The sequence below is a fragment of the Pezoporus wallicus genome, unplaced genomic scaffold, assembly GCF_028554395.1.
Source record: "Pezoporus wallicus isolate ANWC-B61680 ecotype Strahan unplaced genomic scaffold, APGP_CSIRO_Pwel_v1 contig_8226, whole genome shotgun sequence".
Taxonomy (NCBI): domain Eukaryota; kingdom Metazoa; phylum Chordata; class Aves; order Psittaciformes; family Psittacidae; genus Pezoporus; species Pezoporus wallicus.
Window position 1 is genome coordinate 385,063 of NW_026635187.1, and position 25,208 is coordinate 410,270.

The following is a 25,208-nucleotide window of genomic DNA, read 5'->3' on the forward strand; positions in this document are numbered from 1 at the left end:
GGTGGGTGACAACGTGGCTGCTTACCCAGGGCACCACAGGGGGCTTGGGAGGAAGGTCAGGCCCATCCATGCAACCAAAACAAGCGCTCCCGGTGCTCTTCCTATCCCAGCCTTGACCCCACGTAGCTTTAGGAATGCCAAGCAAAGAGGAACACCTGGAGCACTCCATGTGGGAATAATTGAGCACTGCTGTACAGGCTGAGAAGCTTGGAATGCTCCCAGGGGCCTGGGGGACCACAAGAAACTAGAACCTGAATGATCAGCCCTCATTAAACCGAACACAGCTTTTCATCCCACGGCAGCTGCATCAAAAGCTGGTTCATAGGGAACAGCTCTGCAGGGCATTGTTCTCAGGGTAATTCCATGAGGACCCAAATGACGATCCCAGAACCCTCCCTGCAGACGGCTCTGTCCTCCTGCAGAGCAGCAGCTCTTTGCAGGACACTGACGTTCCTCCCCCTTCCTCACCAAGTGACTTCCACAGGAAAAGCTGTTACAAGAGAGCAGGTCTACGGGAAACGTTTATACCCTTAACAGGGAAGTGTTCACATTCCAGTCAAGCCACTGGCTCTGCACAATCCCCCTAGCTCCAAGGCAGAACGAGTCAAATACAACCTTAACCGAGAGTGCCAGGTGAAACGTGCCATAAGGAGCTGCAATTCACATCCCCACTTGCTCTGAACACCACCTGGAGGAGCAGGATAAGGCAGCACCACGCTGGGAGCTGTTTTCACTTCAGCACCACGCTGAGCTGCCCGCGGGCGCAGGGAACCCGCTGGGTTTTATCTGCGGGAACCACGGTTTTCCTCGTGTGCGTTAGGATCTGCCATCGGCTCGGGTCCCGGCGCTGACGCTGTGGTGTCAAACCCGGCCAGCGCAGCAGCCCCTACCCATGGGAGCCCAGCTCCCACTCCGGGACAGCCGGGAAAAGCCTCTTGCTGAAGTGAACGGCGCCGAGAGCGGGGCCAGGCCGGGAAGCACAGGGGGGCGGGAGGGGTGCGAGCCCTTCGGACGCTCTTCCCCCGCCCACAGCTCACCACAGACCCGCAACCACCGCCTGGGTCCGCAGGGGGGGCTCGGGCCTACCCCGCGACCACCCACAGGCGCCCGCCGTGCCGCTCCTGCCCCCCGCAGGCTGCCCCCGCCGCCCTTGCCGCCCAGCATGGCGCACCTCCTGGGCCACCCGGGCTGCATGGAGAGCCTGCGGGCCGACCTGCGGGACCTGCAGGCCGCCATTGCCGACGTGTCCTCCCGGGCCGGCGCCGTGCGAGTCCCCTCCTGGAAGTTCCCGGATCAGGTGTCGTGTGAGCTGGACGTGGCGGCGCTGCTGGAGCGGTACCGATACAGCCCCGGCGACCCCGAGGTCAGCCAGCACGGCCACGTGGTGCTGCTGGAGCTGCGAGGCCTCTGCGGCTCTGCTCCGTGATGAGCAGTGTGCTGGCAGCGCATGGCCTCACGCTCCACAGCTCTGCAGATAAACCCCAACTCCTAGCCCTGCACAGAGCTCAAATGCTGCCTGCAGAGGAGCAGAGGGAGCACTGGCACTGCTCTGTGCAGGGCACTGGGTGGATAGGGGCGGGCTCCTTAAATTGCCCCCTGAAACCTTGGAAACCCCTCGGGTACAGCTGGATCTCCAGGCCAGGGAGGCAAAAGCACCGTTTGCAATGAGGGTGAAGTAAATATGGCTGCGTTTTACCGGGGGAGCCCTTCCTGCAGAGCTCTTGGGTTGGATATCGGCAGCATGGGGGATGGATTTCATATGCATGTGTATCATATGGATATCATAGCTGGGGAGAGCTGAACTGCAGGCTGACAGCTGCAGGAGGGGTTTTATCCCCCCCAAGTACTGCTCAGGGCTGGGTGAGTCAGGCTGAGGTGGGTAACAAGAGAACTGCTGCAGCCCCAGAGCATGAGCAGCAGAGCAGGGAGGGGATCCTGCCCCTCTGCTGTGCTCTGGGGAGACCCCCCCTGCAGCCCTGATCCAGCTCTGGGGCAGCAGCACAAGAGGGACGTGGAGCTGTTGGAGCGAGTGCAGAGGAGGCCATGGAGATGCTGCGAGGGCTGGAGCAGCTCTGCTCTGGAGCCAGGCTGAGAGAGCTGGGCTGGGTCAGCCTGGAGAAGAGAAGGCTCCTGAAGGGGAGACCGGAGAGCAGCTCCAGTGCCTAAAGGGGCTGCAGGAAAACTGGAGAGGGGCTTGGGACAAGGGATGTAGGGACAGGCCAAGGGGAATGGCTTTAACCTGCCAGAGGGGAGACTGAGCTGAGCTCTGAGGCAGAAGCTTTTCCCTGTGAGGGTGCTGAGGCGCTGGCACAGGGTGCCCAGAGAAGCTGTGGCTGCCCCATCCCTGGCAGTGTTCAAGGCCAGGTTGGACACAGGGGCTTGGAGCAAGCTGCTCCAGTGGAAGGTGTCCCTGCCCATGGCAGGGGTTGGAGCTGGAGGAGCTTTAAGGTCCCATCTGACACAAACCAGGCTGGGATTCTGTGATGTTCACCGTCCTTTTGCCAAGCTCCCTTTGTCCAGGCCATGGGAGCAGTGCAACCTCCTGCACCCTTCCAGGCCCCTTTCACTGTTCCCCGTTGCTCTCAGCTGTGCTCTGTTGCTGCCCTAGGCTGCTGCTGCTGCTCCAGACCTTCACAGGTTATGCAGAGGAGCTGCTGAGCGACCGAGCGGTGCCGCCGGCGCGGGCCCTGGCCCCTGGCATGTCTGCGGGGCTGACCGTGAGGAGGTACTGGTGCTGCATGCTCAAACTGGGAGCCTTCTACCAGCAGCTTCTGGCTGAGGTGGGACATGTGTGGGCCCTGACACCCCCCGAGCTGAGCACAGGGTCACAGAAATGGCTCTTGCACCCCCCTCCATGACTGGGACTGCTCTGAAGTCCTCCTCTGGGATGCCTGTGAGCACTGACCCATGTGTCAAACCACATCTGTCCCACACCGTCCCCTCCCTCCTCTAACCACCGAACTGGGATTCTGCTCATGGAAAAGCCTCACAGTCATTCCTCTGGCATGGTCAGAGGTGTGACAGAAGGGCCAGTCTTAAGAAGGGGAGCAGGTTTCATTGCTGAGCTCCCTGCTGTGACACCACAGCTCTGCCAAGGCTGGGAAGCTGCCTGGCAGCTGGGAAAATGTAAATCCCCAATTTCACCCTCATCCTGCATCTGGGAGGGGGAAGTAAATCCATTTTGCCCCTTATCCACGTGCTTTGGTTGTGATGGAGCACTGCAGGCAGTGAACAGAAGTGCTTGGTGCTGTCCTCCTGCAAGCTCTGGGCTCAGTGCCCCTTGGCTGCACTGATGCCCTCTCCCTACACTTCACTCCTCTGTATCTGGGCTCTTATGGATCACCTGCAGCCAACATGGTTTGATCTGAGCCCTGGCTTTGTTCTGTGCTCTCTCCCCCAGAAGAAGGCTTCCAGGAAGGAGAGCCCTGCACTGCCCTCCAGTCCCCAGGCTGGGACCCCTGAGAACGAGCCCCTGAAACACTGCTTGTCCAGTGTTCTGGAGCCAAGATCTTCTCAAGATATTGCCCCATCCACTTCCCTGTGCCTGCCGTCCACTGTGCTCCCACTAGCCAGTGGTGCCTCGGGCAGTTCCCTGCCCAGGCCTGCCAACAGCGTCCCCATGCAGCCACCTGGGGCATCCCTGGGACTCTGTGCCACCTGCACCAGCATCCAGGGCTGCCTCCACGAGGTGGGCAAAGCCATCACCAGCATCTGCCAGAGCCAGAACATCCCCTCGGCCCTCAGCAGGTTCCAGGAGGCGGTGGGGGACACGGCAGGGAGCAGGACCCTCTCTGCCACAGATGTGAGGTACTGGGCCTCGGAGCAGAGCAAGGACCTGTCCCGGATCAGCAAACATCTCCAGATGCTGCTGCAGCAGGTCCAGCCGCTGCAGGCTGAGCTGCAGGAGTCAGAGAAGCAGAAGGAGAAGCTGCAGAGGCAGGTTGAGGACATGGCCTGGCTGCTGCAGGTAGAGAAGGACACCCATGTGCAGCAGCAGAAGGAGGCTCAGCAGAGCCTGGAAGCAAAGAACAAAGAGCATTTAGAGGCTGTAGGCAGGCTGGAGCAGGCCAAGGACGACCTACAGAGAGGTACAGTGGCGTTCCCAGTGTCCCCTGCTTGGTCTGAGGGGTTTGAGGAGCTGTTCCATTGCTGAAGCCTTGTGCTGCTTTAGGAGTGGCTCTGCTGGAGGAACAAGTCTCCACCCTGAAGGAGGAGCTGGCTGGGAAGCAGGCAGCTGTGCAGGAGCTGGGTAAGGACCCCAGGGGCACACAGCTCATGTATCCCACCCCCTGCCAGGGCCTGTGGAGGCTCTGGGCCCCTGAGGACACCTTGTCCTGGAGCTTATCCCACCCAGACTGCACCAAAGGGCATAGAATCCCAGCCTGGTTTGGGTTGAAGGGACCTTAAAGTTCCGATCCAGCCCCAACCCCTGCCACAGGCAGGGACCCCTCCCACTAGAGCAGCTTGCTCCAAGCCCCTGTGTCCAACCTGGCCTTGAACACTGCCAGGGATGGGGCACTGACCCATCTTTGGCCAGTGAAGGTGCTGTGTGTCCCCAGAGACGGCCAAGGCCACCTTGCTGGAGGAGATGAGGACCACAATGGTGGCCAGGAGCCAGGTGCTGGCGCTGGAGGAGAAGTTGCAGCTGCTCAGCAGCCAGCACGAGAGCCTGGGCCAGGAGCTGGGCACCACCACCACGCAGCTGCAGAAGGAGAGGGCCAAAGTGGAGAGCATGGAGAGGCACCAGGAGGTACCAGTCCAGCTCCCCCTTGCCCTGGCAGTGGGCTGAGCCCCTGGGTGCTGTTGCCCAGCACCGTGTGGGTGCAGCAGCAGCCCCGGAGCAGGCTCTTGCCCCTGCAGTCCCTGCAGGCCAAGCAGAGGACGCTGCTGCAGCAGCTCGACAGCCTGGACCAGGAGAGGGAGGAGCTGCAGCTCAGCCTGGGGGAGGCCGAGGAGGACAAGGCCCGGCTGCAGGAGCAGCTCCAGGAGAGCCGGGAGCAGCACAGACAGCAGCAGGTCAGGGATGGCACCCAGCACCCCCGGGGGCTGCCCTAGGGACCCCTGTGCCTCGGGAGGGTGTCCAGAGCCATCCCCTGCCCCTTCCCGCATGCATGGGCACAGCTTTCCCAGCAGGATGAATGTGGGACAGGGGATGACGTGAGGGCCGTCTCCTCCCAGAGATCCCTCAGCCTCGTGCAGGGAAGTCTCCACTGGGCTTCTCCGTGGCCAGGGAGCAGAGGGAAGTGGCTCCTCGGGCTGCTCCCATGTCTCCAGCATGCCTGTTCCTGGATGTGCACTGTTCTTCATGGCTGGTGCTGCTGCTTCCAGCTCACACAGGGACCTTGCAGCTAAATCCCTGCCCACTTCCCACCATCATGGGGCATCCTTACCACCTAAGGAAAGGAGGATGCTTTCCCTGGGGATCCAAGTGCTCCCACAGGACTCCCCCATGCTGCACCATCCCGCGGTTCAGGAGAGCTCTCTGCAAACCTCAGCACCCCTTTTGTACCACCCAGGAGCTGCTGGACACGCTGCAGCAGGAGAAGCTGGGCCTGGAACGGGCTGTCTCGGAGCTGCAGGAGAACGTGTCCAGGCTGCAGGAGCAGGCGCGGGAGCTGCAGGAGCGGGAGCGGCTCCTGGTCTTCTTCCCTGAGCTCCATGTCCCCACTGAGGCACAGTTGGAGAGTAAGGGAGCAGGCTCCTGCCCTCAGCCTGTGCCCAGGCTCACAGGGATCAGGATTATCTGTACAACACCCTCTGTGCCATTCACAGCCAAGCAGGGCTCAGCCCTGCGCTGTGCTAAGCCCATCTTGACACGCTTTCCAGCACAGGAACTGCTGATCCCACCTCCAGGCTGGGAGATGAAGCTGGGCCAGGGCATGGACAGGGCTTTGTTTGCCTGCATGGGTTCAGCCGTGCGGGTGCTCAGGGGGGAGGAGAGCTGCAGCCTGAGCTCGGTCTCACAGCACAAGAATGCTCTGTTTCGGTTGCAGGCACCGGGAGCTTGACCGAGGACATGAAGAGGCAGCTCCAGGCCAACAGCATCCGGATCGGGGTGCTGGAGCAGGAGAACGCGCGGCTCAGCACTGCGCTGGGCAAGGTGAACGTGGCTGCCCAGGAGGGAGTGCTGAAGGTGAGGATGCACCAGCCAGGGTGAGTTGGTGCCATGAGGAGAGGGTGTAAAGCCCAGCACCACCCCATAGGCCATGGCGCTGTCCCCATCCTCTGGGGACTGCCCATGCAGGAAAAGCTCTGGGTAGCAAAAGACCAATCCCAGAATCCAAGCGTGGTTTGTGATGGAAGGGACCTTAAAGCTCCTTCAGCTCCAACCCCTGCCACGGGCAGGGACCCCTTCCACTAGAGCAGCTTGCTCCAAGCCCCTGTGTCCAACCTGGCCTTGAACACTGCCAGGGATGGGGCAGCCACAGCTTCTCTGGGCACCCTGTGCCAGCGCCTCAGCACCCTCACAGGGAAGAGCTTCTGCCTAAGAGCTCATCTCAATCTCCCATCAGCAGCTCCATGTCCCTCCTCTCCATCAGCCCCACTGGAGCTGAACATGGTGGGGTATTTTCACCCCTTCTCTTCCCTTCCGCAGCTCATCCCACAGAGCCAGCTGTGGTCCCAGCTCAGCCAGTGCAGCAGGGACACTGTCAGGCAGGACAAGGGGTGAGTAGGACCCCAGAGGAAGGAGCCGGGGACCTTCCCTCCTCTTCCTCCCCTCTAACCGCTCCCACCACCCACAGGCCACCGAGCAGCCGGGACAGCGCAGGGACACAGGGACGCACAGGGACAAAGGGACATACGGCGACACGGGGATGCACAGGCGATACCAGGCAGCGAGCACCCAGCAGCCAGCGGGCAAAGCCACTCTGGGCACAGCCCACAAGCAAAGCCAGATGCAGTCCCTTGCTTGTGGCTGAGGGCCTGGTGCTGAGCCCCTCTGAGCCCCGAGGCAGAGCCCGTCCCCTTTCCTCTCCCCACACCCGTGGCCACTGCCAATGAATAAATGCTCCTGAGACTCACACAGAAGTGAAGAGGTCAGCACCCATCCCCTGCCCTGCCCAAGGTGCACTGCCTCATCCTGGGGCCCCTTCCCTTGGGAAACCCACTTGTGCCTCCACTGGGACTGGCCAAGCTGCCTGGAAGAGGAAGGCTGGGGGTGAGAGGAGACTGAGCCCCTCAACCCATGGAAGCAGCTCTCCCTATGCTGCCGGCACCCACCAGCACCCAGAGGGGCCGGGGACCCCTGAGCAGCCCTGGGAGGGCATCAGGAACCTGGTAGTTCAACACAAGACACAGCAGCCTGTCTTCACTTCCTGTTTAATAGAGACCAGTGAGTGCCAGCCCCTGCGGCACAGCCGGGTCCGGTGACACAGGCCCCACATGGGGTCCCTGCAGCCACTTCGTGCCCTCCCTCATAATAAGTTAGTATAAATAAAGCATTGGCCCTGCCCTCAGTGGTGAGGCCCCCAGCAGAGCTGGCACCCCGCAGAGCTGGCACCCAGCACCCCACCATGCAGGGGCCACCCCACCGCAGGCACCCGTGAATAGAAAACAAAAAGACCTATAAAAGTGACTACGAGCAGGGAGAGCACAGCCCAGCCTCTGCACCCCCCCACCCTGCTGCACCCATGGGTGCCCCTATTCCCTTCCCAACACCCACTCCCCGCCCTCCCCACACTGGAACCCCCCCCCACCCCTCTACTCATGCTCATTCAGGAGAGCCCCCCAGGATCCTCCTTCGGGGTGTGATGGGTGCTGAGCCCATACCAGCAGCGAGGGCTGCTGCCCAAGCACCCCCTGCCCTTCCCCGGAGCACCCATGGGTCCATCCCTGGAGCCCTGCCACCAGGCCAGCTAGCTCTCCGGGCAGCAGTTCCCTGCAAGGCAGGAGGATGGAGGGGATGGCATGGGGAGCTTGGGGGACTCTGGTTCCCCCCCAGCCCTCACCCCCGTGGTGGCGGTGGGCTCTCACCCAGGATGTTGCGCTTGCAGAGGGGGCAGGTCTGCTGCAGCAGGAGCCAGGGGTCCACGCAGTCCCGGTGGAACTCGTGGCAGCACGGCAGCACCCGCAGCCACTGCGGGGAGGGACACGGACGTGAGCGCAGCTGGGCCCCGGCAAGCAGGGGCAGCCCCAGCACCAGGGATGGCAGGAGCACAGGCAGCCCCAGAGCGGGCTCCAGGCTCCCAGTGCCCACCTGGCTCTTGTGGAACTGGTCCAAGCACACGGCACAGCTATCGATCTCGCAGGTGCGGCTCCGCAGCGCTTTGCCGGGGTGGTAGCGCCGTGTTTTCAGCGCTGAGAGCCGCCGGTGGATGAGCTGCTTGAGGTCCAGCTGCGGGGACAGCAGAGGGTCAGAGCCAGGCACGCATCACCCCGGGGAGGAGCAGAGTGCGGAGACATCCCCAACCTCAGCATCCTGCTCCGACAGGTCCTGCCGTGACTGCCGCTGGGCCTGCACGATCACACCAGTGCAGAGGAGCAGGGCGATGAGCAGGATGGTGTTCCAGAGCTGCTGCAGGTACTTCTGCAGGGACAGCACCAGGGAGCGAAACATGGAATCATGGAATGGTTTGGTTTGAAGGGACTTTAAAGCTCACCCAGCCCCAACTCCTGCCACGGGCAGGGACACCTTCCACTAGAGCAGCTTGCTCCAAGCCCCTGTGTCCAACCTGGCCTTGAACACTGCCAGGGATGGGGCAGCCACAGCTTCTCTGGGCACCCTGTGCCAGCGCCTCAGCACCCTCACAGGGAAGAGCTTCTGCCTCAGAACTCAGCTCAGTCTCCCCTCTGGCAGGTTCAAGCCATTCCCCTTGGCCTGTCCCTACATCCCTTGTCCCAAGCCCCTCTCCAGCTTTCCTGCAGCCCCTTCAGGCACTGGAGCTGCTCTCAGGTCTCCCCTTCAGGAGCCTTCTCTTCTCCAGGCTGACCCAGCCCAGCTCTCTCAGCCTGGCTCCAGAGCAGAGCTGCTCCAGCCCTCACAGCAGCTCCGTGGCCTCCTCTGCACTCGCTCCAACAGCTCCACGTCCCTCTTGTGCTGCTGCCCCAGAGCTGGATCAGGGCTACAGGGGGGTCTCCCCAGAGCACAGCAGAGGGGCAGGATCCCTTCCCTGAGCTGCTGCTCACGCTCTGGGGGTGCAGCCCAGCACACGAGCAGGTTCCCTCCACTCCCAACCCCACCACTGCCACTGCCCCACAGCAGTAACCGGTTACAGGAGGAACCCTCCCCGGTGCCGGAGCTGTACCTGGACCTGTGAGCTGTTCTCCCCGGTGCAGATGACCCCCTGCCATTCCCCGTAGAGGCCCCCTCGGGAGAGGCCGCAGGTTGACCACAGCGTGAGGGTGACTCCCTGCAAGGCAGGAGATGGCATTGCCGGTGCTGGGTGCATGGAGGGGAGGAGGAGCACATCGGTGGGGGAAGTCCCTGCCCTCCCACCAGCAGAGGGGAGGAGGAGGAGGAGGAGGAGGAAGGCAGACCAACATACCAGATTCTCCAGCAGCACCGCCTGGTACGTGATCTTGGCTGTTGCCCGGAGCCCCCTGTGAGCAAAAGGCAGGAAGAGTCAATCCCATGGGCACAGCAGGATCCGACTGCAGCACCCCAGCACTGGGAGCATCTCCCCCCCATTCCCAGGGACCCAGGGGACTGCCCCTGCCCAGCCCTGAGCAACCCCGCACAACCTCTTCCCCCCAGTGCCCTGCCTCAGTTTCCCCCCATGACACCACAGCAGCGATCCCCACTGACCACGTGTAGGAAGGACCGAGGGGTCCCATCACTGCAGTGGTGGGGACGAGCACTGACAGCACCAGGGCTGCTGGTAACCCGCCATGTGGGCTCTGCGCTGCTCCAGCTCGCCCCCAGCCCATGTGCTGTGCATGAGGACCCCCGGTCGGCCTGGCCAGGCAGGGAGCAGGGCACAGCCCCACGACCCCAGCCATACCGCAGCAGCGCTCCCAGCAGCCTGGTGACGTTGTCCGAGGACTGGATCACGATCACGGGCTTAGCAAGAAGCTGGGACACGTCCAGCTGCAAGCACAGAGGGAAGCAAGAGCCGTGAGCAGGGCGTGAGGCCGGCGCGGGGAGCTGCGGGCAGGACGTCCCTACCTCCCGGATGGCATTCTGGTTCAGTGCCAGGATGAGCAGGGCCGAGGCCCCCAGAACCAGGGCTCGCTTCATCTGTGGGGACAGGACAGGGGCTCAGAGGGCAGCACAGGCAGGACGGGCAGCGGCCTCCCCCTGCCTCTCATCCCGCTGCAGGCAGCACCCAGCGCCTCCCTGCCCTGGGGAAGCATCACACGGGACCCACGAGAGGCGACCCGGGAGCGCTACCAGGGACCCCCCGACGGCCGGGACCCCCCATGCGATGCGGAGCAGACACCGGCGGTGCCCCGTGCGCTCGCACCTTGCTGACGACGGCGGTGGTGAAGGACTCCTCGCGGGCGCCGCGGGGCAGCTCCGCCGGCTCCTCGCCCACCGGCACCACCCCGATCCAGCTGCCGGCAGCGCCCAGCTCGGGCTCCGCGTCCCCCACCTGCAGCAGGGAGCACAGCACCAGCCCCTGGCACCCGTACGGCACTGCCGGGGCAGCGGCTGCGGTGGCACAGGGGCAACAGGACCTGTCCCCGGCCCCCCCCCCCAGTGCTCCCTGCAAACACAGCCCCCAGTGCCCACTGCACACACAGCCCCCCCAATGGCCACTGCACACACAGCCCCCAGTGCCCACTGCACACACAGCCCCCCCAATGCCCACTGCCCACACAGCCCCCCCAGTGCCCACTGCACACACAGCCCCCCAGTGCTCCCTGCACAAACAGCCCTCAGTGCCCACTGCACACACAGCCCCCAGGGCCCCCTGCACACACAGCCCCCCAGTGCCCAATGCACACACAGCCCCCAGTGCCCACTGCATACACAGCCCCCAGTGCCCACTGCACACACAGCCCCCAGGGCCCACTGCACACACAGCCCCCAGTGCCCACTGCACACACAGCCCCCCCAGTGCCCACTGCACACACAGCCCCCCAGTGCTCCCTGCACAAACAGCCCTCAGTGCCCACTGCACACACAGCCCCCAGGGCCCACTGCACACACAGCCCCCCAGTGCCCAATGCACACACAGCCCCCAGTGCCCACTGCATACACAGCCCCCCCCAGTGCCCACTGCACACACAGCCCCCAGTGCCCACTGCACACACAGCCCCCCCAGTGCTCCCTGCACACACAGCCCCCAATTCCTACAGCACACATAGCCCCCAGTTCCCACTGCACACACAGCCCCCCAGTGCCCACTGCAAACACCGCCCCCAGTGCCCACTGCACACACAGCCCCCAATGCCCACTGCACACACAGCCCCCCAGTGCCCACTGCACACACAGCCCCCCAGTGCCCACTGCACACACAGCCCCCAGGGCCCACTGCACACACAGCCCCCCAGTGCTCCCTGCACACACAGCCCCCAATTCCTACAGCACACATAGCCCCCAGTTCCCACTGCACACACAGCCCCCCAGTGCCCACTGCACACACAGCCCCCAGTGCCCACTGCACACACAGCCCCCCAGTGCCCAATGCACACACAGCCCCCAGTGCCCACTGCATACACAGCCCCCAGTGCCCACTGCACACACAGCCCCCAATGCCCACTGCACACACAGCCCCCAGTGCTCCCTGCACACACAGCCCCCAATTCCTACAGCACACATAGCCCCCAGTTCCCACTGCACACACAGCTCCCCCAGTGCCCACTGCACACACAGCCCCCCAGTGCCCAATGCACAAACAGGCCCCCAGTGCCCACTGCACACACAGCCCCCGTGCCCACTGCACACACAGTCCCCCAGGTCCCACTGCACACACAGCCCCCCAGTGCCCACTGCACACACAGCCCCCCAGTGCCCACTGCACACACAGCCCCCCCAGTGCCCACTGCACACACAGCCCCCAGTGCCCACTGCACACACAGCCCTCCCGTGCCCAGATCCTCCCGGTTCCCGGTGCCCCATTCCCTGCCGCCCAGCTCCCTATCCCCCTGTTCCCGGTCTCCCCGGTGCCCCGGTGCCCGTGTCCCGGTGCTCACCAGCAGCAGCCGCCCGCGGATCTCCTCCTGCTCCTCCTCGTCCCGCGGCCCCCCCGCTCCCAGCACGGCACCGCGCAGTGTGTAGGAGCCTCCGGGCCCCGCGGCCGCGCTGCCGCCGCCATCCCCCGGGCCCTGCCCCGGCCCCGGCCCGGTCACCGCCACCTCCACCCGGGCGGCGGGCGCAGGCCCCGGCCCGGCCCGGCACAGCGCCAGCAGCGGCGCCAGCAGCGCGGCCCGCACCGCCGCCATCGCCCTGCCGCGCACCGCCCCGCAGCGCCCCCTGCCGCCGCGGAGGACCGCGGGCGCCGAGCGCCGCCGGGGGGCGCCCGAGAGCGAAACCGGGAGTGGGGCTGAGGCCGGGGCCGGGGTAAGGGACCAGGGATGGGGACGGGGATAAAAAGGAGCGGGGTGGCAAGGATAAAAGGGGCCGATTTGGTACCGGGATAAGAGTACTCGGATAAAAGGGACCAGGATAAAGGAACGGGATAGGGGCAGGAACCGGGGATGGGGAGCGGGAGAGGGAAAAAAACATGGACAGGAATACAGATAGGAGCAGGCACCAGGACTGGGAACTGCCCCATCCCTAACTGGGACCGGGACAGGCACGGGGAGAGGGACAGGGACTGGGATGGGCACCAGGAGAGGGACAGGGGGAGGGATGGTGCCACGCTGGGGGATGTGGCCCCCATGGCCCCACAGCCCCGCTTCCCTGTGGGGCCCATGAGGACACGTGGGGCCACACGAGGACACGCGTGCACAGGGACACGCACAGCCCCACACACATGTGGAGCGCCCCAAGTCCTGGCCTGGGCTCACCCCAACACCCGAGTACCCCAAACCCCCCCTGACACCCGTCCATGGTCCCTGTGCCAGCAGTGCCAGCAGTGCCGCCGCGGTGGCCCCTCTGCAGCCATGTGTGCCCGGCACATGTGCCGGAACTGGATTCCCAGGGGATTACCCACGGGCCAGCCGGGCGCAGCGGCCATGGTGTGGTGGCATTCCCAGCAGGACGGGTCTGGGTGTGACCTGGTATTCCCGGTGCTCCCAACCGTGTTGCAATGATGGAGGCTTAATCTCAGCACAGGAGCCGGTTTAACAGCACGGCAAAACATTCCCATTGCTTGGCTCTGCTGTAAACAACAGCCCGGAAACATGTCCAGCTCTGGAGCTGGGCCGGGAAAGGTGGCTCCCAAAGTGGGATACCCAAAATGGGAACATGGGGCACCACAGCTGTGAGCATGGCCCCATGGAAGGGACACACACATGGGACCTGTGTGGTGGGACACGCGTGGGGTGGGAATGGAGCTGTGGAGTATCCATGGGTTCATGGGATATGGATGGCTCCATGGGGCAGTCACAACTCAGAGGGACGCAGACGGTGCCATGGGACATGCATGGGTCCAAGGGACACAGATGGCTCTGTGGGACATGCATGGGTCCAAGGGACACAGATGGCTCTGTGGGACATGCATGGGTCCAAGGGACACAGATGGCTCTGTGGGACATGCATGGGTCCAAGGGACACAGATGGCTCTGTGGGACATGCATGGGTCCAAGGGACAGATGGCTCTGTGGGACATGCACGGGTCCAAGGGACACAGATGGCTCTGTGGGACATGCACGGGTCCAAGGGACACAGATGGCTCTGTGGGACATGCACGGGTCCAAGGGACACAGATGGCTCTGTGGGACATGCATGGGTCCAAGGGACACAGATGGCTCTGTGGGACATGCATGGGTCCATGGGGTAGACACAGCTCCGAGGGACATGCATGGCTTCATGGTACATCCATGGGGCCATGCGTGACACACGGCCCCCTTAGCCCCATCCCCCTGTGCCCCCCATCCTCTCCATACCCCTATCCCCTCCTAAGCCCCATAACCCCGTATCCCCACACCCCTCCATCCCCCACCCGTGCCCCCCATATCCCCGTACCCCCGTATCCCCCGCAGCCCCCATCCCTCCATCCCCCCCCCACACCCCCCTATCCCCTCCCGTACCCCCGTGCCCCGCCGCTGCCCGGGCAGGGTCCAAGGCCGCGGGGCCGGGCTGGGCCGGGCCGGGGCGGGGCGGGCTGGGGGCGGCGCTCCGGAGCCTCCGCAAGCGGCCGCCGGCGCCGGGGCCCGGTAGAGGCTGCGCGAGCCCCCCCGGGGCCGGGCACCATGAGCGGCCGCGTCGGGGACCTGAGCCCGCGGCAGGCGGAGGCGCTGGCGCAGGTGAGCGGGGAGCGGCCCCGGTGAGCCCGGCATCCCCCGCGGTGCTGCCCGGTCCCGTCCCGGCTGCGCCATCCCAGAGCGGACCGCGGCCCCGAGCCCCCCCCCGCCCCATCCCTCCCCATCCATCCCCATCGCTCCCGCTGGCCCCGCCGCTGCCCGGGGCATGTCCTGCCCCGCCGCGGGGCTCCGGGTGACCGGTGGCCGTCAGCCACCGCGCTGGCCTCGGGGCTGGCACCGCGATCACCGGCGCCGCGCCCGGGTGGCTTCCCGCGGGGTCACTGCTCCCACCGCGCCGGGACTTTATCCTGTCGCTGCTCTTGGCCCACCCGAGCCCAGGATGACCCCGCCGGGAGCAGGGGCCGGGATGGGGAACGGAGCCGAAACCGTCCCGGTGCTGGCGGGTGGGGGAAAGCGGAGCTGCGGAACCCGTCCATGAGCACCTTGTTGTTCTCAGGGTGAAGGAGCTAATCCCGGGCTTAATTACACCTAAATTCAGCGGCAGATAATCCCATCGGCCTCATTAAGGGCAGGTCCTGGCCTGGTACGGGGACCATGTGCCACAGGGACCTGCACCCGGCTGGGACCTGCAGGGTGTCACTGGAGCGGCGCCATCCCAAAGGATGGCAGCGGTGGTGGGGAACGGTCTGGTGGAGAGGGCCAGGAAACCTGGAGAGGGGCTTGGGACAAGGGCCTGCAGGGACAGGCCAAGGGGAATGGCTTTAACCTGCCAGAGGGGAGACTGAGCTGAGCTCTGAGGCAGAAGCTCTTCCCTGTGAGGGTGCTGAGGCGCTGGCACAGGGTGCCCAGAGAAGCTGTGGCTGCCCCATCCCTGGCAGTGTTCAAGGCCAGGTTGGACACAGGGGCTTGGAGCAAGCTGCTCTAGTGGAAGGTGTCCCTGCCCGTGGGAGTTGGGGCAGGAGGAGCTTTAAGGTCCCTTCCAACACAAACCAGGCTGGGATTCCATGGTCCCTGCAGCCCCGCACAAGGGGACCAGCTCGGGGACACTGAGTGCTTGGGCCCAGCATGCACAGTGGCAGGCACAAGGTGTGGGTGCCCCTGCCCTTCTGGGGCACAAAGCAGCAGCTCTGGGGTTTCCGGGTGGGATCATGGCCCCTCCAACAGCCCCTCTTCCGCTGGCAGTTCCGGGAGAACCTGCAGGATGTGCTGCCCTCGCTGCCCGCACAGGATGACTATTTCCTCCTCAAATGGCTCCGAGGTGACCCCAGGGTGGGGGACACGCACTGAGGGTGATGGAGGCAGGGACATGCATTGGGGCTGATGGAGGAAGGGACATGCATTGGGGGTGATGGAGCCGGGAACACACATTGGGGGTGATGGAGCCAGAGACACGTGTTGGGGGTGACAGAGCCAGGGACACACATTGGGGTGATGGAGCCAGGAACATGTGTTGAGGGGTGATGAAGCCAGGGACATATGGGGTGATGGAGCCGGAACACGTATTGGGAGTGATGGAGCTGGGAACACGTATTGGGTGTGATAGAGCCGGGAACATGTGTTGGGGGTGATGGAGCTGGGGACATGCGTTTTGGGTGATAGAGCTGGGGACATGGATTGGGGCTGATGGAGCCAGGGACATGCATTGGGGGTGATGGAGCCAGGGACACATGTTGGGGGTGATGGAGCTGGGGACACGTGTTGGGGGTGATGGAACCGGGCTGCAGCACCCGTTGGAGCTGAGCTCTTTGCTGTCCTGCAGCACGCTCCTTCGACGTGCCCAAGGCTGAGGCGATGCTCCGCAAGGTAAGAGAGACCCCCCCATGCCACCACCAGCCTCCCATTTGTCACTGGGATGGCTCCGTTCTCAGACCTGCCCGCAGGGTGCACCCCATCCCATGGGCTGGGGGTCCCCAGATCCTCTCATCTCTGCCCCCCACCCCGCAGCACCTTGAGTTCCGCAAGCACATGGACGCCGACAACATCGTGTCGTGGGAGGCCCCCGAGGTGGGTGTCCCCGGCCCCGGGGGGTGCCCCGGGGGTCCCATCCCCACGGGGCGGCCCTGACGGCGGCGCTGCGCAGGTGATCCGCAGGTACATGTCGGGTGGGATGTGCGGCTACGACCGGGAGGGCAGCCCCATCTGGTACGACATCATCGGGCCGCTGGACGCGCGGGGGCTGCTGCTCTCTGCCTCCAAGCAGGACCTGCTCAAGAACAAGTTCCGTGACTGCGAGCTGCTGCGGCGCGAGTGCGAGGAGCAGAGCAGGAAGGTGGGGCCAGCCCCACAAACCCACGTCTGGTCCAGCCCCACCACCCAGCCTCCTCCCCACCCCTCCATGCCCCGTCCATCCCCACCAGTCTGTTCCTGCCAGCCCCACAAGTCCACGTCCTGTCCCTCCTGCCGCAGACCATGTCCCTGCCAGCTCTGTAAGTCCATCTCTCACCCATCCCCACCATTCAATGTCCTCTCCAGCCCCACAAACCCATGCCCACTCCATGCCCACCACCCAGTGCCCCTTCTCCCCACACCAACATCCGCAGGAGGCTCTGCCCAGGGGGTTCCAGCCCCATCGTTGGGGCTGGGCACGGCCTGACCCCCCCCCCACCCCATCCCAGCTGGGCAGGAAGGTCGAGACGGTGCTGATGGTGTACGACTGCGAGGGCCTGGGCTTGAAGCACCTCTGGAAGCCAGCGGTGGACACCTACGGGGAGGTGAGGCTGCGACAGCGACACCGGGACCGTGGTGCAGGAGCAGGTCCCTGTTGTGCCCTGTACCCCATGAGCGTTTTGGGGTGGGGGTCCCTGCCCGTGGTGGGGGGTGCGTGGATGGGGGCGATGGAGCTCTCCCCATCCCGCAGCTCCTGTCCATGTTCGAGGAGAATTACCCCGAGTCCCTCAAGCGCCTGTTCATTGTGAAGGGTGAGTCCGGCCACGGGGGTCCTCCTCCCACCGGGGGGTGCTGACCCCCCATAACACCCCCATCCACCCCCAGCCCCCAAGATCTTCCCCGTCGCCTACAACCTGGTCAAGCACTTCCTGAGCGAGGACACCCGCAGGAAGGTCGTGGTGCTGGGATGTGAGTCCGGAGCCCTCAGAACGGGTCCCCACGTCCTCCCCTGCCTCCCATTCACCCGGGGGGGGGGGGACCGTGGCTGCGTTGGGGCTCCCCACGGCGCTCCTGTGCCCCCCAAGCACCGAGTCCTCCTCCCTGCAGCCAACTGGAAGGAGGTCCTGCAGAAGCACATTGACCCCGAGCAGATCCCGGTGGAGTACGGGGGCACCCTCACGGACCCCGATGGGGACCCCAAGTGCTCGAGCAAGGTTGGAGAAGCCCCAGCGCACCCGTGGGTTCCTGAGGGGGGTGCAGGGTCCCCCCCATACCCACATCCATCTCCACGCCCTGTGCAGATCAACTACGGGGGGGACGTGCCGCAGCAGTACTACGTGCGGGACCAGCTGGCGCAGCAGTACGAGCACAGCGTGGTGGTGAACCGCGGCTCGTCCCACCAGGTCGAGTACGAGATCCTCTTCCCAGGCTGCGTCCTCAGGTGAGGAGGGGGCTGCACCCCACGGGGATGGGGGGACACAACACAGTGAGGGGATGAACGTGATGGGGGGGACACAGTGCAATGGGGGGGGAACACAGCGTAATAGGGGGCACACAATGCGATGGGGGGGACACAGTGCGATGGAGGGGACACAATGCGATGGGGGGGACACAGTGCGATGGAGGGGACACAGTGCGATGGGGGGGACACAGTGTGATGGAGGGGGGACACAAGGCAATCAGGGAGATGCAATGTGATGGATGGAATGGGGGTGACACAAAGCAATGGAGGGGACACAAGGCAATGAAGGGACATAATGTGATGGAGGGGACACAGAGGCATGGGAGGACACAGAGTGATGGGGGCAACACAATGAGATGGAGGGGACACAAGGCAATGGAGATGACAGCGTAATGGAGGGGACACAGGGCAATGAAGGGACATAATGTGATGGAGGGGACACAGGAATGGGAGGACACAGCGATAGGGGTGACACAATGCAATGGAGGGGACACAACACGACAGGGACACAAAGCAATGGAGGTGACAGCACAATGGAAGGGACACAAGGCAATGGAGGGATACAATGTGATGGAGGGGACACAGAGGGATGGGGGGACACAGTGCAATAGAGGGGATACAAGGCACTGGGGGTGACACAGTGCAATGGAGGAGATACAAGGCACTGGGGTGACACAGTGCAATGGAGGGGATACAAGGCACTGGGGGTGACACAGTGCAATAGAGGGGATACAAGGCACTGGGGTGACACAGTGCAATAGGGGGGATACAAGGCACTGGGGGTGACACAGTGCAATAGAGGGGATACAAGGCACTGGGGGTGACACAGTGCAATGGAGGAGACACAAGGCACTGGGGGTGACACAGTGCAATAGAGGGGATACAAGGCACTGGGGATGACACAGTGCAATAGAGGGGATACAAGGCACTGGGGGTGACACAGTGCAATAGGGGGGATACAGGGCACTGGGGGTGACACAGTGCAATGGAGGGGATACAAGGCACTGGGGGTGACACAGTGCAATAGGGGGGATACAAGGCACTGGGGGTGACAGTGCAATGGAGGAGACACAAGGCACTGGGGGTGACACAGTGCAATAGGGGGGATACAAGGCACTGGGGGTGACACAGTGCAATGGAGGAGACACAAGGCACTGGGATGACACAGTGCAATGGAGGGGATACAAGGCACTGGGGGTGACACAGTGCAATAGGGGGGATACAAGGCACTGGGGGTGACACAGTGCAATAGAGGGGATACAAGGCACTGGGGATGACACAGTGCAATAGAGGGGATACAAGGCACTGGGGGTGACACAGTGCAATGGAGGAGACACAAGGCACTGGGGGTGACAGTGCAATGGAGGAGACACAAGGCACTGGGATGACACAGTGCAATAGAGGGGATACAAGGCACTGGGATGACACAGTGCAATGGAGGAGACACAAGGCACTGGGATGACACAGTGCAATGGAGGGGATACAAGGCACTGGGATGACACAGTGCAATGGAGGGGATACAAGGCACTGGGATGACACAATGCACTGGGATGACACAGTGCAATAGAGGGGATACAAGGCACTGGGGGTGACACAGTGCAATAGAGGGGATACAAGGCACTGGGGGTGACACAGTGCACTGGGGGTGTCCCCACCCCACGGCACAGGTGGCAGTTCCGGACAGAGGGCGCTGACGTGGGGTTCGGGGTGTACCTGAAGACCAAGGCCGGGGAGCGGCAGCGCGCGGGCGCCATGACCGAGGTGTACCCCAACCAGCGCTACAACTCCCACCTGGTGCCCGAGGACGGGTCCCTGACCTGCTCCACCCCCGGCATCTGTGAGCGCATCCCCCCCCCCCCCAGCCCCTGGGGACACCCCGGGCTGCTCCCCCCGGCGCTGACCCCCCGGTTCCCGCCCCGCCGCAGACGTGCTGCGCTTCGACAACACCTACAGCTACCTCCATGCCAAGCGGCTGAGCTACAGCGTGGAGGTGCTGCTGCCGGACGCCGCCGCCGCGCAGCAGATCCAGCGCCTCGGGGACCGGCCCAGCGCGGAGAGCCTCAACCACAGCCCCTAGCGCTGCACACCCCGCCCCGGCTGCCGGAGCCCCCAGGACGGCCGCAGCCGCGCCAGGATGGAGATGGGGCTCAGGCCCCAGAGCGCACGGACCGAGGAGGGGCTGGAGGGGCGGGAGCCCCCAACTGTGCCTTAGGGGGGTCCTGGGCCCCCACTGCTGCGTGGGGTGGGGGGAGTAAAGGGACGGATGGAGCTGGGTCACCTCTGGTTATTGTCACCCAGCCCCACAACAAAACCCTGCTGCTTCCCCCAGCCCCATAACCAGACCCTGCTGCCCCCCCCCCAGCCCCATAACCAGACCCTGCTGCCCCTCCCCCCAGCCCCATAACAAAACCCTGCTGCCCCCCCCAGCCCCATAACCGGACCCTGCTGCCCCCCCGCCCCCAGCCCTATAACCGGACACTGCTGACCCCCCCCCCCCCCCCCCCCCCCCCCCCCCCCCCCCAGCCCCATAACCGGACCCTGCTGCCCCCCCCCCCCAGCCCCACAACAAAACCCTGCTGCCTCCCCCAGCCCCATAACAAAACCCTGCTGCCTCCGTCAGCCCCGTAACAAAACCCTGCTGCCCCCCAGCCCCATAACAAAACCCTGCTGCCCCCCCCCCCCCCCAAGCCCTATAACCGGACTCTGCTGCCCCCCCCCCTCCAGCCCCATAACCGGACCCTGCTGGCCCCCCCCCCCCAGCCCCATAACCGGACCCTGCTGCCCTCCCCCCAGCCCCATAACCAGATCCTGCGGCCCCCGCCCCGCGCCCCATAACTACTCCACGTTGCCACCACCCTCATATCACACCCATGTGACCGCCGCGGGACGTCACGTGACTATTAACCCCTCCGCAGCCCCGCGATGCCCTGCCCCTCGCGTGCCCCCGGGGGGGCGGGGCCGGGGGGCGGGGCCTGGTGACGTATCCCCGGAGGGGCGGGGCGGGCTCGTGCAGCGGCGGGAGCGGGAGAGCGCGCGCCATGGGGGCGGCGGAGCCCGACCTTTACCGGGACACGTGGGTCCGGTACTTGGGTGAGCACCGCGGCGGGCACGTGACACCGGGCACGTGACACCGGGCACTTGGCACGGGGGCACCACATTGGGGCGGGCACCGACACCGGGCACTGCGCATGCACCGGGTACCGGCACCGTGCTTGTCCTCAGGCACTGACACCGGGAGCTGTGTCAGGCAGCACGGTTGCATCAGGCACCAGCGCTGTGTTAGCAGGTGCCGGGCACTGAGACCCGGCGCTGGTTTCTGCACACCGCACCGGGTACCGGCGCCGGGCACGGACACTTGTCCTTGGGCACACGCAGCAGGCACCGGGTACCAGACACCAGCGCCACGCGCTGCGTTGTGTCGGACACCAGCACTGTGCAGCCAGTGCTGACACTTGCCCTTGGATGCTGACACTGGATAACAGCATCGCACACCGGGCACTGACGCTGGGTACCGGTGTCACACCACACTGGGTAACAGCATCGCATCCCGGGCACTGACGCTGGGTACCGGTGTCACACCACACTGGGTAACAGCATCGCACACCGGGCACTGACGCTGGGTACCGGTGTCACACCACACTGGATAACACGCACCGGTGTCACACCACACTGGGCACTGCACTGACGCTGGGTACCGGTGTCACACCACACTGGATAACAGCATCGCACACCGGGCACTGACGCTGGGTACCGGTGTCACACCACACTGGGTAACAGCATCGCACACCGGGCACTGACGCTGGGTACCGGTGTCACACCACACTGGATAACAGCATCGCACACCGGGCACTGACGCTGGGTACCGGTGTCACACCACACTGGGTAACAGCATCGCACACCGGGCACTGACGCTGGGTACCGGTGTCACACCACACTGGATAACAGCATCACATCCCGGGCACTGACGCTGGGTACCGGTGTCACACCACACTGGATAACAGCATCGCACACCGGGCACTGACGCTGGGTACCGGTGTCACACCGCACTGGGTAACAGCATCGCACACCGGCACCAATACTGGGTACCAGCACCGCACACCGGGCACTGGGCACTGCCACTGCACAGCAGTCACCATCACTGGTCCTGGCACTGTGCACCAGCAGCACGTGCCGTCATCCGCACTGCCCCTGGGAACTGGGCACACGCACCGGCACCGGTGCTGGTCACCGACAGCCGCGGGGTGCAGGGTGACCCATCTGCTCTGACCCCTCCGTGTGGGTCCTCACTGCTCCCAGTGGGCACAGAACACCCCGGGGGATTCCTGGTCCCCACTGACCCCCTGCTGCCCCCCAGGTTATGCCAACGAGGTGGGTGAATCCTTCCGCCCGCTGGTGCCGGTGCCGGTGGTGTGGGCCAGCTACGGCGTGGCCACCGCGTACGTGACCGCCGATGCCATCGACAAGGGCCGCAGAGCTGCCACCGTGAGTGTCACCCCCCCACCAGCACCCCCCATTGCTCCATCCCCACACCCTGACCCCCCCTCGTTTCCCCCCAGGCACACGTGCAGGACCCAGCGCAGGCCACACGGGTCGGGGTGGCCGTGGTGGACACGTTCATCTGGCAGAGCCTGGCCTCAGTGGCCATCCCCGGCTTCACCATCAACCGGCTCTGCGCCGCCTCGCTGGCCCTGCTGGGCACCCTCACCCGCTGGCCGCTGCCCCTGCGCCGCTGGGCCACCACCGCCCTGGGGCTGGCCACCATCCCCGTCATCATCACCCCCATCGACAGGTAAGGGGTTCACCCATGGGATGGAGCGCTCCTCATCCCAGGGGAACTGGTCCCAGTGTGGCCTTGGAACTGAGTGGGGGAAGCATGGGGTGATCGAGGGGGGGTCCTCGCCCCAAAGGGGTGTCCAGCCCCACAGGGATGACTAGGAGCACGGCCCTAAGCCTGGTTTTGGTGACACCTGGAATGCTCCTGGGATTAGGGACCACCCCAGCCACCCCATCAGAGCCAGTTAACCAGGGACACCCCCTGCTGCCCCACTTCCCTTCTCCTGCCACAGGACCGTGGACTTCCTGATGGACTCCAGCCTCCGCAAGCTCTATGGGGCACCAGGAGAGCCCCCGGCCCCGCACTGAGCCCCCCCCCGGGGACACTGAACCTGATCTTGGGGTGCTGAGACCCACAACTGTGAACCCCCCTCCCCTGATCCCACACCCGGTGATGGCCCCGGGGCTGGTCCTAATAAACCATTTCAAGGCTGACGCTGTTGTGGGTGGTGTTTGGAGACCCCATGGCCATGTCCCCTCCTTGGGGACACACACTTGGGTCTGGCTGTGTCCCAGCCCCTGGGGGATCTCCACCTGAGGATGGGGGGGTCCCTGATCACCCCACCAGCACCCGCACGTCCTAGCTGGAGCCCCTCCATCCTCCCACAGCCACTGCCAGTCCCATGGGGGCTGCCACCATGTCCAAGGTCTTCAGTGGTGGCTCCAGGCACCCAAATCCCTCCAGGCAGAAGCCACCCTCTCCAGCGCCATGACCTGGGGCAATGCCACCATGCACGGTGGCCACATCTCCCAGTACCACGAGGTGCCACCAGGGTGATGTGGCTTCCAGACAAGGTCACGGAGGCTCCAGCCTGCGGTGGCATCCACATGGCCCCACGCGGAGAGGCTTTAGAGAAGAGAGAACCACTTTTAAGTGGGGAGGAGGAAGGGGGGCACCAGCTCACCCCCAGCGCTGCACCAGGCTCTGGTGGTCTGCACCCATCTCACCCCCTTTGTTCATCTCCCTGGGGATGAGGGCTCCCCCCACGCTCTGCAGCTCGGCATGGAAGGGACATTGCCCAAGGCCTGCGCCAGCAGAGCCCCAACCGTGGCAGATGCCACCAGCGCCAGCCTGGCCAGCAGGAACCTGGGGACAGCGCCAGAGCAAGCAGGGCTCAGAGGCTGCTTCAGCACGTGGGGTGGGGGGTTTGGGGCCATGGGGCTGGAGGTGTCCGCTCACCTTCACACCACAGCACCTTCTCCTTCTGCACCAGCAATGCTCCAACCATCTCCCGGTGGAGTGTGCCCTCTCCTGGGAGCCCGGGGCAGGATGTGGCCAATAGAGCCTGTGAGGACCCCCAGGATCCCAAAGCCACGTGGGCCACCACATCCCGGCCCGGTAGCCAGCAGCTCTGCAGGAGGTGTCACCGCAGCGGCACAGGGCACTCCGGGAGGGAACTGGGAGCTGGGACAAGGGCTCCATCAGGAGGATGTCCCATCCACACTGCAGAGCTGCTGCTCCCTACCCCGGGGCTCGCTGCTGGCCCCTCTGGGCACAGGCAGCCCTGGGCACGCAGGGACACAGGGACAGCGGTTTGGTCACAGCCAGGACAGAGCTCAGATGTCCCCACATCACAGCCCCCGGCCTCGGCACAGGGACGTGCATGGGGACATCATCTCTGCAGCCACCTCTGGCCTCAGAACTGGCTTTTCCTTCCCCTTATCTGGGGAGACAGCCAGTGGTTGAGCTGGGATTTGGCACCTGCTCCCAGCAGGAGAGCTCAGCATGGCATGGGAGACACCATGGAGCTCAGGCAGGGGCCCCGAGCTCTGTGTCCAGGACCCACAGGCAGCACCATGCACAGCTGAGGTGGTGGCCCCAGCCTGGCCCTTAGAGCGTGCGTCCACCCCTGTACTGATGGTGCTTCTGGGGCCACCCTCCAGCAGCAGAGCTGGGACCTGGTGGCACAAGGGGGTTGTGTCACCCATGGTGGCTGTCCCATGGGGCTGGTGTCCCTGCAAGGCCAGCAGAGTGGATCCATGGTCCTTGGCCTCCCCCTGGTGAAACGGGAGAGGGATGGAGGTGGCTGGGCCACCCTTGGGTTAAAAACTGCTCAAAACACCATTATCTTACAAAAGTAGATGGGCTTCTTTATTTATGGTCTTCCCAAAGGGAGCAGAACACGGGCTGGGGGCCCTTTGCTGCTGGGGAGCCTCAGCCACAGGTGCCACCAGGGGCATCACTGGGACAGTGGCCACCAGACCCCGTTCCCCATCTCCTTCCCACACCAGTTCTCACTGGACCCTGTGGCCTTCTGGGATGTCCCATGTAGGGACTGGGCCACAGGGCCCTCTAACCAGGGCAATGTGGGGCTGGAAGGGGACCTGCTGTGTGGATGCTGTTCACTGTGGGGACCATGAGCCCACTGATAAATGGGCTTTTGGGGTGGGTTTTCCATTCTCTAAGTGGCTCCAGGTCACAGCCCAACGTGGACCATGGCTACAGGTAGGCTGAGAACGTGCTGCACTCATCACCCCACAGGCCAGAACCTCTGGAGGGGTGCAGCAGCTCCAGGAGCTCAAGGGAAATGGAGTGATTTGAGGAGCCCCTTGA

General features: G+C 64.5%; 4 protein-coding genes across 6 annotated transcripts; 3 read left to right on the plus strand and 1 right to left on the minus strand.

The window, feature by feature from the left end:
• The first annotated feature begins 1,151 nt into the window (after positions 1 to 1,151).
• CCDC157 (coiled-coil domain containing 157) lies at positions 1,152 to 7,002 on the plus strand. The gene is made up of 10 exons (XM_057410624.1): positions 1,152 to 1,398; positions 2,597 to 2,780; positions 3,401 to 4,088; positions 4,172 to 4,249; positions 4,560 to 4,750; positions 4,861 to 5,016; positions 5,517 to 5,685; positions 5,994 to 6,133; positions 6,596 to 6,666; positions 6,744 to 7,002. The coding sequence occupies exons 1-10, from the start codon at positions 1,163 to 1,165 to the stop codon at positions 7,000 to 7,002; spliced, it is 2,172 nt and encodes a 723-aa protein (XP_057266607.1). The 5' UTR covers positions 1,152 to 1,162.
• A 713-nt stretch (positions 7,003 to 7,715) lies between these two features.
• Positions 7,716 to 12,327, minus strand: RNF215 (ring finger protein 215). 2 transcript variants are annotated; one of them, XM_057410450.1, is made up of 10 exons: positions 12,079 to 12,327; positions 10,404 to 10,532; positions 10,106 to 10,177; positions 9,942 to 10,027; positions 9,486 to 9,540; positions 9,246 to 9,350; positions 8,411 to 8,527; positions 8,198 to 8,335; positions 7,975 to 8,077; positions 7,716 to 7,879 (listed from the first exon to the last, which is right to left on the minus strand). In XM_057410450.1, the coding sequence occupies exons 1-10, from the start codon at positions 12,325 to 12,327 to the stop codon at positions 7,857 to 7,859; spliced, it is 1,077 nt and encodes a 358-aa protein (XP_057266433.1). In that variant the 3' UTR covers positions 7,716 to 7,856. The 2 variants fall into 2 exon arrangements, with proteins under 2 accessions (XP_057266433.1, XP_057266423.1); XM_057410440.1 differs by lacking the exon at positions 7,716 to 7,879 and having other exon boundaries at positions 7,931 to 8,077.
• A 1,826-nt stretch (positions 12,328 to 14,153) lies between these two features.
• Positions 14,154 to 19,934, plus strand: SEC14L2 (SEC14 like lipid binding 2). Of its 2 annotated transcripts, XM_057410461.1 has the most exons (12): positions 14,154 to 14,295; positions 15,436 to 15,511; positions 16,013 to 16,056; positions 16,198 to 16,257; positions 16,334 to 16,522; positions 16,869 to 16,964; positions 17,111 to 17,171; positions 17,245 to 17,328; positions 17,467 to 17,573; positions 17,661 to 17,800; positions 19,489 to 19,658; positions 19,747 to 19,924. In XM_057410461.1, exons 1-12 carry the CDS (start codon positions 14,242 to 14,244, stop codon positions 19,896 to 19,898), a joined length of 1,233 nt encoding a protein of 410 aa, XP_057266444.1. In that variant the 5' UTR covers positions 14,154 to 14,241; the 3' UTR covers positions 19,899 to 19,924. The 2 variants fall into 2 exon arrangements, with proteins under 2 accessions (XP_057266444.1, XP_057266449.1); XM_057410466.1 differs by lacking the exon at positions 17,245 to 17,328 and having other exon boundaries at positions 19,747 to 19,934.
• An 852-nt stretch (positions 19,935 to 20,786) lies between these two features.
• On the plus strand, positions 20,787 to 23,089 carry MTFP1 (mitochondrial fission process 1). The gene is made up of 4 exons (XM_057410480.1): positions 20,787 to 20,911; positions 22,176 to 22,303; positions 22,378 to 22,610; positions 22,888 to 23,089. Exons 1-4 carry the CDS (start codon positions 20,860 to 20,862, stop codon positions 22,961 to 22,963), a joined length of 489 nt encoding a protein of 162 aa, XP_057266463.1. The 5' UTR covers positions 20,787 to 20,859; the 3' UTR covers positions 22,964 to 23,089.
• The last annotated feature ends 2,119 nt before the right edge of the window (positions 23,090 to 25,208 follow it).

Coding starts and splice junctions, on each gene's coding strand:
- MTFP1 (XM_057410480.1), top strand. CDS start 20,860: ATGGGGGCGGCGGAGCCCGACCTTTACCGGGACACGTGGGTCCGGTAC. Junction 20,912..22,175: donor CACGTGGGTCCGGTACTTGG/GTGAGCACCGCG, acceptor GCTGCCCCCCAG/GTTATGCCAACGAGGTGGGT. Junction 22,304..22,377: donor AGGGCCGCAGAGCTGCCACC/GTGAGTGTCACC, acceptor GTTTCCCCCCAG/GCACACGTGCAGGACCCAGC.
- CCDC157 (XM_057410624.1), top strand. CDS start 1,163: ATGGCGCACCTCCTGGGCCACCCGGGCTGCATGGAGAGCCTGCGGGCC. Junction 2,781..3,400: donor ACCAGCAGCTTCTGGCTGAG/GTGGGACATGTG, acceptor TCTCTCCCCCAG/AAGAAGGCTTCCAGGAAGGA. Junction 4,089..4,171: donor CAAGGACGACCTACAGAGAG/GTACAGTGGCGT, acceptor GTGCTGCTTTAG/GAGTGGCTCTGCTGGAGGAA.
- SEC14L2 (XM_057410461.1), top strand. CDS start 14,242: ATGAGCGGCCGCGTCGGGGACCTGAGCCCGCGGCAGGCGGAGGCGCTG. Junction 15,512..16,012: donor CCTCCTCAAATGGCTCCGAG/GTGACCCCAGGG, acceptor GCTGTCCTGCAG/CACGCTCCTTCGACGTGCCC. Junction 17,801..19,488: donor TTCCCAGGCTGCGTCCTCAG/GTGAGGAGGGGG, acceptor CCCACGGCACAG/GTGGCAGTTCCGGACAGAGG.
- RNF215 (XM_057410440.1), bottom strand. CDS start 12,327: ATGGCGGCGGTGCGGGCCGCGCTGCTGGCGCCGCTGCTGGCGCTGTGC. Junction 10,028..10,105: donor ACCAGAATGCCATCCGGGAG/GTAGGGACGTCC, acceptor CTGTGCTTGCAG/CTGGACGTGTCCCAGCTTCT. Junction 9,541..9,941: donor CTGCTGGGAGCGCTGCTGCG/GTATGGCTGGGG, acceptor TTTTGCTCACAG/GGGGCTCCGGGCAACAGCCA.